Below are 11,154 nucleotides of genomic sequence, written 5' to 3'. Positions count from 1 at the left end.
ATACCCAAACCCCCTGCCCCCCCCCCCCCGCTCACACAATGGTGCCACTACACTAGGTGGGCTCAGATCTCAGACGACTTAAGTATGCTCAGATCAATGACAGACAACAAGGTAGCATCACCTAAAGGCACAGTATAGTGTTTTGTTTTTTTCAGTAAGCACTTATTTTGACTCATTTCTGCAGTATGGATATATTCAGCCGTATTCGAACCTCTGGGCACCATGTGAGATATGCCTTTTCAATGGTGACTTTTTACAAGGTAGGTTGCCAGTTCTTTCTTGGGACTGGCATGCACACGTGCATAATCAATTTGTTCAGACAGGAGCCAATTAACCTACCAGCATATCTTTTAAGTGTGGGAGGAAACCTATGGGAACACACAAACTCCTGGCTGAAATCTGAACCAAGGTCCCCAGTGCTGCAAGGTATAAGTGCTAAGCCACTGGGCCAGCCCATTGCCGTATGTTTGAAGTGCTTCGGCAATATACTTTCCTGGGTAATGTATATTTGTTCTGGATTCATGATTAAGTTTGAGAGTTTATTAAAGTGATAACTTAAAAACATTTGATTTTGATATTTCAAATGCTGATGAAATCACTTACAATGAATGCTGCTCCTTGATGTTTAAAAGTTTTAGTTTCAGCAGAATCAGTTTTACCACCTGAGCACAGGCCCTGATATCCTGTTTTAGTGTGGCTCCTTTCCCTCGCAGGGTCCTTTGGAGCCACTCCTGTGCTAGTAAGCTGAGTGTGTCTCCACAAACACACACAGATACATCATGGTAAGCCACTTCCCTCCGCCCCCCCCTGCTTAAAGTGGTAATAAACGCTCAAACTTAATAATAAATCCAGATCAAACAGATATACAGTATCTCACATTTTTGTAATCATTATTTCATGTGATGACACTTTGCTACAATGTAAAGTAGTGAGTGTACAGCTTGTATATCAGTGTACATTTGCTGTCCCCTCCAAATAACGCAACACACCCCCATTAATGTCTAAACCGCTGGCAACAAAAGTGAGTACACCCCTAAGTGAAAAATGTCCAAAGTGTCAATATTTTGTGTGGCCACCATTATTTTCCAGCACTGCCTTAACCCTCTCGGGCATGGAGTTCACCAGAGCTTCACAGGTTGCCACTGGAGTCCTCTTCCACTCCTCCATGATGACATCACGGAGCTGGTGGATGTTAATGACCTTGTGCTCCTCCACCTTCCGTTTGAGGATGCCCCACAGATGCTCAATAGGGTTTAGTTCTGGAGACATGCTTGGCCAGTCCATCACCTTTACCCTCAGCTTCTTTAGCAAGGTAGCGGTCGTCTTGGAGGTATGTTTGGGGTCGTTATAATGTTGGAATACTGCCCTGCGGCCCAGTCTTCAAAGGGAGGGGATCATGCTCTGCTTCAGTATGTCACAGTACATGTTGGCATTCATGGTTCCCTCAATGAACTGTAGCTCCCCAGTGCCGGCAGCACTCATGCAGCCCCAGACCATGACACTCCCACCACCATGCTTGACTGTAGGCAAGACACACTTGTCTTTGTACTCCTCACCTGGTTGCCGCCACACACGCTTGACACCATCTGAACCAAATAAGTTTATTTTGGTCTCATCAGACCACAGGACATGGTTCCAGTAATCCATGTCCTTAGTCTGCTTGTCTTCAGCAAACTGTTTGCGGGCTTTCTTGTGCATCATCTTTAGAAGAGGCTTCCTTCTGGGACGACAGCCATGCAGACCAATTTGATGCAGTGTGCGGCGTATGGTCTGAGCACTGACAGGCTGACCCCCCACCCCTTCAACCTCTGCAGCAATGCTGGTAGCACTCATACGTCTATTTCCCAAAGACAACCTCTGAATATGACGCTGAGCTCGTGCACTCAACTTCTTTGGTCGACCACGGCGAGGCCTGTTCTGAGTGGAACCTGAACTGTTAAACTGCTGTATGTTCTTGGCCACCGTGCTGTAGCTCAGTTTCAGGGTCTTGGCAATCTTCTTGTAGCCTGGGCCATCTTTATGTAGAGCAACAATTCTTTTTTTTCAAATCCTCAGAGATTTCTTTGCCATGAGGTGCCATGTTGAACTTCCAGTGACCAGTATGAGAGAGTGAGAGTGATAACACCAAATTTAACACACCTGCTCCCCATTCACACCTGAGACCTTGTAACACTAACGAGTCACATGACACCGGGGAGGGAAAAATGGCTAATTGAGCCCAATTTGGACATTTTCACTTAGGGGTGTACTCACTTTTTGTTGCCAGCGGTTTAGACACTAATAGCTGTGTGTTGAGTTATTGGGAGGGGACAGCAAATGTACACTGATCTACAAGCTGTACACTCACTACATTGTAGCAAAGTGTCATTCCTTCTGTGTCGTCACATGAAATGATATCATAAAATATTTACAACAATGTGAGGGGTGTACTCACTTCTGTGAGATACTGTACATTACCCAGCAAAGTATATTGCCAAAGCACTTACAATGATTATGTTTCCAGCTGGGTCCAACTCTCTCAGCTTAGCCTACCTGAACTTCCTGTCCAATACATGATCACAAGGGACAAAACAGTCTTCAGCAGCTGTCCATCTACTAGCTTGGTGTGTCTTGCCCTGCTGTGCATGTGTGTTTGTGGAGGCACACTAAGTTTACCAGCCCACACAAGTGTGGCTCCATAAGACCCTGCAAGGAAAAGGAGACACCCTAAGGACCCATTCACACCACATCCAGATTACCTCCAGACCAGACCAGATTGTTTCCGGATCCATAAAAAAAAAAAAAAAAAAATGCATGGAGCGCACCTGTAAGACCATTTTAATCTAAAAAAATATATATATGTTTTTCATTTTATTTTTTTATTCCAATCGTGGTAAAAATGCAATGCACTATGCTCCAGATCTGGTCCTGAAAATGGTGTGAACCCAGCCTAAACCAGGATCTCAGGGGCAGTGCTCAGGGGACCAACTGATTCTGCAGGAAGTTAAAACTTTTAAACACAAGAAGCACCATCCATTGTTGGGGATATAATCAGCATTGGAAATAGCTTAAAAACCTTTTGTGTTTAATGTCACTTTAACGTCAGGAAAATAAGGTCCTGGTAAATGACACAGCTTTGGTAAATCTACAGGCGAATGTATCGGCAAGGGAAACCTGTTTAGCTTTTTTGTCATTTTTTTATGCTTTTCTTCCCCAGTCCTTTTTATATTAATATATCCAAGGAATACAAAAGAGATTTTTTTTTTTACCACATGACAATCAGCGTAAGATGTAATATGAAGAGAAATGGTATGACAGAAATACAGCTATAATAATTATCAGCTGATCTACCTAAAAATAATATACAAGCACCCAACCCTTGCAGTGTGGGGGCAGCCACACTGCAAGGGTTCATAATCATTTTCCCCAGAGTTCTTCTTTAACTGGTGCAAAAGATCAAAGGGTACACATAGCACAGTAGATATACAGCAAAATTGTATTTGAATTTAAACTGCAGGACAGCTATGTACAAAGTCAGTAAAATCTTGTAGATTAGGCATGAAGATTAGAATACTAATACAAAAATACATCATCCACATACAATTTTCCATTATGTATCACTATTTGAAGTTTTATAAAATATACAGAATGAATATAACACATTTTCGTGGATGAGCAAATGAGGATATACAGTAAATTTGATTAAAGTAACTTACTATACGCATTACAAGAGGCCTGCTTCCCTATGAAGGGGATCTTACCTCAGCCTAAAGACCACTTTGGGATTATATTTATATTATAAGGTCCCTATCAATAGAAATATTGAAGCTGCTTTTGCTGATTGTTCTTGAATATGTTCTTGCAAACTACGGGGCTGTCATTTTAATCCTTGCTTTACTACTTGAGGTGCTACTGACCTGGGACAAGCTATAGGATGTTGCACATCCGATATGCTAATGAGCAATGAAAAAAGTGATAGGATGACCCTCATGATTTTCAAAAACATCTCAGCAATGGCACCTCCCATATACCAGGAGGAGCCGCCACTCATAAATCCACAATTTGCACGTCCCTGTGCCAGCAGGTCCTGGCCAAATGGAAGGTCAGCGCTCCCCAAATATAGTAAACAAAGAAGGCAGCCATCCTCCGATGATATCAGCAGGCAGGCGTATGCAATAGTGAATAGTGTTTGCTATTGCATGAGTGTGATGGGTTCTGGGAACAGTGATGGAAGTTCTGTAGGTAACATGGGTATATGAAGTGACTACATCTGGGTTACAGAGACAGCGACACCCTATGTGAAAATAATGACTACTTAAAGTTGGCTGCCTCTGGGTATAATGATGTCAATATTGTGTTACTGGTGTTATAGTAATTGTACTGGTATTTTTTACTCCACCCACAAATATGCTTCTTTTATGTATCTGGCCATCTTATTGATAAAGGACCTGTGTCCTCCCCCCACCCGCACCACCATGCATAAGTTTAGCACCAGTAAAATATTGTATAGTAGATACTGACAGGCCTAGGTTTGTTGAAGCTCCATGTAGGTTCAATGTGTTTTGTGGGAATGTCACACATAATTACAAAATGTGTTGTGAAAGTGAACACACATTGATGGGACAAACCATTTATGCACAACTGAGGGCCCCGCATGCTTTGTGGGGCTGTAGCACTAAAAGCACAGTATCATGTGTTTACCGCAACATGATAGTGTGTATGGGGCCTGAATGGCAATATTTTTGAGTTCAGTCTTCTGTTACCAGATATAGCTCAGTACAGACATGTATCTTCACTTCTGAATCTTTTGTTTTGTTTTCTTCTCTCTATAAACTGGATTACTAATTCTACATGCCAATTTTTTTCTGGATTAAGTTAGTAGGTCATAATGTCTGGACAAGCGACTCTTCAAATCCTTCTGTTTCAAAGATAGTGTCCTTTATCCATGAAATATAACTAGACACTCTTGTATATACACCATATTTTCCTTCTGCTGCGCATCCTTCTCCCCAGCTCACCACCCCCACCAAGTACCAGGTATTGCGGTAAAGTACAGCAAATGGACCTCCACTGTCCCCTTTACAGGCATCTTTGGTTTCAATGTTGTACCCAGCACAGAACATGTTTCCTGTTAACACTTTTTCAGTGGTTGCCATACAGGTCTCTTGGCTGACAACAGGTAGCTGGACCTTTAATAGGAATCGACTAGCACGTCCTAGGTATCGGGTAGATCCCCAGCCACTTACTTGCCCTACTGCCCCTTCTTGGGTTAGTAGACGCCCAAGGCTAGGACTGGGCAAGCAGATGGGTCTTGAGTATTCACTAAAGACAGCTCGGCTTTGTAAGTACAGTAGTGCAATGTCATGATCATAATGTTCCCCTAAGTAATATGGATGAGAGAAAACTTGTAACACAGTAATCTTCTGTTCATCCCGATCCCGCAGATTTTTGTCATAATCCCCTAGAAATGAGATAAAAGGAAAGTAAGGGAAAAATAAATAAATATCTGTCAAAAGAGGCTTACAGAAAAGAAGTGAGCACCACTTGTGAAGACTGGGCTTGGAGTTAAATGCTGGAAAAAGCCAATATTTTGTGTGTGTGTGTGTGTGTGTGTGTGTGTACACACACACTTTTATGTTACTTTTTCACGAAGGCTGTGAGCAAACACAGCCAGGAAAGAAGTAATTGGGGTCAATGCCTTGACTTAATTTTTACAGATAATGTGGTGAATGTTCACTCTGCAAAGTCAATGTTAAGTCAGGAATATATGTTTCTATTTTTTCATTCAACCCGCAGGCTGAACAAAAAAAAATAGAACCTCGCTGTTTACATTGCATTGTGACAGCGGCGTATTGGCTGCAAGCTCTTTTCGGCCAAGAATTTTCCAACTGGCTCCTTCAACAGCCAGCAGCTGCAGTCACTATGCGAAGTTCGTCCGCTTGATCAGCAAATTCGGTGTTTACCCGACTTGTGTGAATAAGTTGAAGCTGCCTTCACTCTGAATACAAAATCATGTGATAGCATCTGTTACCTCAGTTTCTCCTTTACATTGGTTGGGTATTCAAAGTGAACACAGGTTCCATTTATTTTAGGGATGCACCGATACCCATACAAGTATTGGTATCGGTGCCAATACAGGACATTCTGACTTTACATTTTTAAATAGCTTCGGGCTGTCGCCCAGTGGGTCGTTTTTTTCTACATTTAGCCTTGCTTTGGATAAGCAGGGCTAAATGTAGAGTGGGTGAAGCCGTTGCTCGGCTGCTCGTCCGTCCCATCCGCCGGCCCCCCAGCTATACGGTGCGTTCCACCATACCCGAACATGTGGGTGCCGCCATCTTGGTGCATAACAAGATATACTTCAAAATGGTGGCGGGCATGCGCAGAACACACTGGCAGCACATATGGCCACCACTCATTCTGCGAATTATGTCAACCAACGCCGCACACACGTGGCGTCATGTGACATCATGCACCCCGCCTCCAAGATGGCAGCGGGCATGCATGCCAAATGGCCGCCGCACGTTCTGATAACAAATTTATATATGCCTGAATATCATTTTAGTATATTTGGGCATATAAAAAATTAATGTATATATAATGTATCCATGTCATTATAGTATGTTGAATATCATTACAGAAAAAAAGTTATCATTTAACTGTCACGACTGCCTAAAATGGCCGTATCCACAGTACATCTATTATGTGTAATATGATGACTCACCAATGGTAATATGATGAGGAACAATATCCTCGAAGCAGTGAGCGGCTGACAATACCCAGCGTTCGCTAATAAGACTGCCGCCGCAGAAATCTACTCCTCGCCTTGTGCGGATTAAGACCTAAAAGAAACATTATCATGATTACAGGACAAGTGCAAACATTCATTAACAATACAGCCCTTATGGTGTGGGAAAAGATTAATTGGGCAGTTGAACAATTGTGGTAAACTAGCTGGCTGTCAGCACCACAGGTTTAATCCTTCAGCCAAAACTCATGTTACCTGCTAATTGGTTCCAGCTGTGACTCAGTGGAGAGTGTGTCAGATCTCTGTAGAGAGACCACTGCTTCCACACAGGGAGCAAGAGTCCTTCTCTGCAGCATACTGGCAGGGCACAGGCTTTTCTACTCAGGTTGTTGCTGCTTCATGAAGAAAACAATGGATGGAATGTATTTAGCTGCTTTAACCCTATAGCTGTATCAATGTAAGGCTTATGTCGGCAGTAGCATGGGCTATTAAACACACTCCCAGCCAGGGGCGTATCTGCCGCGAGGCAAACAAGGCGTTTGCCTGGAGCGGCAGATTCGCTGAGGGCGGCGATGCTGCCTTGCCTAGGGCAGCAGCAAAGGTAAATACACCGCTGCTCCCAGCTGCCCCTCCTGTGGGCCCAGGACAGTCATGGCAGGTGTCAATGCCAAGATGGGAGGGAGTCCAATGAATATCCGTTCACTGATCTCCTCTCCTGGGATTCAGAGCTGTCATTCACTGGCCACAGAGGCCAGGGGAGAAGCTAATCAAACACGATCTGTGCTTAATCAGATTCAATTGAACTTTTTTTGTTGTTTTTTTTTTTTTTTAAGGTTATAACTCCTGTCAGCTTTTTTTCACCATCTGTGTCCCATTGAGGAGATTTCTCTTCACTTCCTGTCTGATAGCCACAACAGGAAGTGAAAGGAAACCCTTCCAAATTGAGGGAAATACCTGGTGAATCTCCCTAACAGGAACACAGACAGCAATTAAAACGTGACAAATCTTCCACATTTTTGGCTTCAGCTGCACTTTAAGAATAATTCATGCTTATAAACTACATCTACAAGATCTGCATTTGAAATGTTATATTAACCAAATAAAAATGTTAATTTGCTTTACTGTATGGGTTATCACACATGTACAGCATAAAAAATTAGGTGTATTTCTATAACATGTCGAAAATATTTGAGGCAAGAGGAGTGTTCCATGATCTTGTAAAAAAGTGTTCCTCAGCTCTAGCTCCAATGACCTCCAACCAGGGCCAGGCAGAAGAGGAGGCCACCTTGGGTGTTTCAGCAGTAGGAGGGCACAAAAAGGGCAGGACCTGCAATCTTTGCTGCTGAAGTAACATTACTTTACATTAATGCTTTCTACTGTATATAAAATGGTATACTTAAGAGATCAGTGCTTGTTAAAAAATAAATGTATTTCAAATATCAAATTTGACTAATTTGATAGGATACCTTACATATATTAATCTACTTAAAGGGTAACAGACCTGCCATGGGCATTGCCCCAACTCACAGAGCATGCCTCCAACAATCCGGGCATGTTCATCTTCCCGGCTTTCAGTATAACCATGTCCATTGTCTGTTCCGTTTGTATGATTCATGTTAGTTGCTGAATCATTGATGGGACCATAATCATCGATACTTTTATACGACTTGGTGCCATTTCCTATTTCTCTTGAGTGCTGGGTTGGCATCGTTGCTGAAATGTTTTCCATTGTTTGAGCCCATGCGGTCTCATTACTATGGGACAGTGCTAGTGATTCATTTGAACTTCTTGGTGTGGACATGGTAGGTCTGGTACTGGGTAGTGAATGAGTAGTTATGTTGTAGTTAGTGTTGGAGAGTTCATCCGATTCCTCCCCCAGATCCAGAAGAGAGCGTGATGAGCCAACTGCCAGTCCACAAGGAAACTTCACTGGATGTTAAATAGAAATATGAAATATTACCATCATGCTTGCAGTGCATAACGAGAAAACAGCACCAATGTTCAATGAATGTAGAAATTATTTGTAATAGTTTTCTTTATATGTAGCAGATTTTTTTAAACTTAGTATGGTTTATTATCAGGGCTATTCACTAAAGGGTGAAGAGTTTAGAAAAGAGAGGAGAAGTGAACAATCTAGAACAACATAGCTGAGCTGGAAAGTGAGCTGAATTGGAGAATTTTTCCAAATCAGTTATGTTGTCCTAGATTGTTCACTTCTCCTGCCTTCTCCAAACTCAACACCCTTTAGTGAAAGAGATGAGAGAAGGAATTTGATAAAAGATTGGTGAAGAACTGCTGGCGCAGTGCAGGATTCCAAGTATCTGTGAGGTACCATCAGCTGGGTTGGTACAACACACAAAGAGTGCAATAGCAGTAGCTTGAGCTTTATTACTTTACCTTGACAGGTTAAGGGAGGAAGAAAGCCGGTAAGAACGCCAAGTTTGCTATGTAGAATACTAAATTTGACCCTGTATATACTTACATCTGTGAATTATGGACACTGGCCATCAAGCATTGTCAGTCCATAGAATTTCACTTTAATAAAATTGTCAACCGAAATTAAGCCGTTCACCGAATCAGAATTATAAATTGTATCCGAATATAAAGAGGCAACAGGAAAGGAATACTATTATATTTATAGTTGTACAACTTATGAAAACATACAACCTACCAGCTGGAGCACATTTCTGGCCATTCTCTTCTAGGGTGTAGCCATTTGCACAGGAGCAGGTCACGCTGAGTGCCCGGGGTGTGTCTGTGCAGTACTGCCAGCATCCTCCATTCCTATACCAGCACTCCTGCCGCACTAGAAAACAAAAAGACAAGGTGATCATTACAGTTATCAAATTAATGGGGGCCCACAGTGCACCCTGCTTTGAATGTTATCATTGCTTTTTGCATTGCCATTGTTAAAGGGAACCTGTACAAGAAAAAGTATATAGGATGCCACTGCTGACCCCCTGCTATGGTCATTGCTAGTTGTCTGGCTGTCATTCTGACCCAATGGCTTTCACACTTTTTTCAGTTACCGACTTGAAACACATATGTGGATCAGGAATTCTGACTTCAATTCTTACTTCACTCGCTGCATGCTTGTTCTTTTTCTGTAACTCTGGAAATCTTAACGCCCACTTTCACCTTTGCAGAGGTATTTTTTTTTAAACATACAGTATGCCAGCAATGTACTCCGAGTGTACATGAAGCAGCCATATGCAGTTGCTGAATATGAACACAGAAACTGACTTTTTTGTCCTCTTCATCTCCTCATGGCTCCTTTGGAAATGGCCTTATCTGAGCTCTACAAGCAGTGTGTAAATTAACACTCTCTCTCTCTGAGCTCTCTCCCCCTATTCATTAGTATTCATAGTGGCAACCCCCCCAGGACAGTGTATTGTGACCTAAAAAGGCAGAACTGGTGTTTTGTGATCTTGTTACAATGACTCACAGGGAGGGGGTCAGCTGCTTTATAAGACAATCCAACTCCAGTGTCAGACTGGGTTTCCTGTGGAGAAAACTTTCAATTTGTAGGACTCAGGCCTAATAAAATGTCCATTAAAAAACGAAGAAAGCCTGCAGTGTGAGTCATGAAAATGTCCACAAACATAAATCATCACTGCACCTCCACATTACCACAATACATGCTAATCACTTACAAAGGTGGTAATGGGATTTAAAAATAGCAAGGTAGCGATTATTTCTAAAAAGGTCAGGAATGACATTTTTCATGTTTCTCTCAGTATAAAGGGGTATTCACCTGCACTTATACTCTGGAAATCACGGTACCAGCAGATCAATGCTGATTGTCACTATGTATAGAGCCAGTCAATCAGTGTTCTTCTTGCTTAAAGAAGTGGCTTTGGGAATGCCATTTTTCTGAGTCTCTAAGCCTTAAACAGTGCAATGCACATCCACCAATGGAAACCCATTAAAAGTAATGGGGGGAGGGGAATTTATCAAAACTGGAGCAGACAAAATCTGGAGCAGATTTGCATTGCAACCAATCAGCTTCTCTGTCTCATTTTCAAATCTTACCTGAGCAAACTGAAGAGAGATGCTGATTGGTTGTCATGGGCAACTGCTCCAGATTCTGACTGCTCCAGTTTTGATGAATTGCCCCCACTTTTATTTAGCAGGGAGAGCAGCTTATTGGTGGAAGTTTGGTGGACGACGCTTTTAAGCAGAAGTAGCTGTATTTTCCATGTCAAGCTGAAAACATACAGTACATGTTAAACCACAAAATTATAATTTGTAGAAAGAAATTGTATTTTCATTAAAAAATTCTGATCTGTGAAATGTGTCCAGTAAACTAGTGGTACAAGCATAAGGGTAGCAGGGCTTGTGGCTGCAGCAGGCCTATCTAGACATATCTAAATGCCTTTCCTGTTACAATTACCTTTGGCAAGTATACAGCTAAATAGTTTTTTCTT

General features: G+C 42.2%; 1 protein-coding gene across 1 annotated transcript in view; it reads right to left on the bottom strand.

The window, feature by feature from the left end:
* Positions 1-4,833: 4,833 nt before the first annotated feature.
* Positions 4,834-11,154, bottom strand: part of LOC108792657 (coagulation factor VII-like) — an 11,313-nt gene continuing 4,992 nt past the window's right edge. Inside the window, exons 5-8 of the mRNA XM_018563477.1 lie at positions 9,399-9,533; positions 8,229-8,656; positions 6,704-6,821; positions 4,834-5,440 (exon numbers count right to left, since the gene is read on the bottom strand). Of these exons, the coding sequence (XP_018418979.1) occupies positions 4,863-5,440; positions 6,704-6,821; positions 8,229-8,656; positions 9,399-9,533 (1,259 nt within the window). The 3' untranslated portion in view covers positions 4,834-4,862. The remainder of the gene's footprint in view (positions 5,441-6,703; positions 6,822-8,228; positions 8,657-9,398; positions 9,534-11,154) is intronic.

This window comes from Nanorana parkeri, unplaced genomic scaffold, assembly GCF_000935625.1.
Source record: "Nanorana parkeri isolate BGI_ZX_2015 unplaced genomic scaffold, ASM93562v1 scaffold667, whole genome shotgun sequence".
Lineage (NCBI taxonomy): Eukaryota > Metazoa > Chordata > Amphibia > Anura > Dicroglossidae > Nanorana > Nanorana parkeri.
The sequence above is the reverse complement of the archived record's forward strand: the minus strand, read 5'-3'. Positions and strand labels throughout refer to the sequence as shown.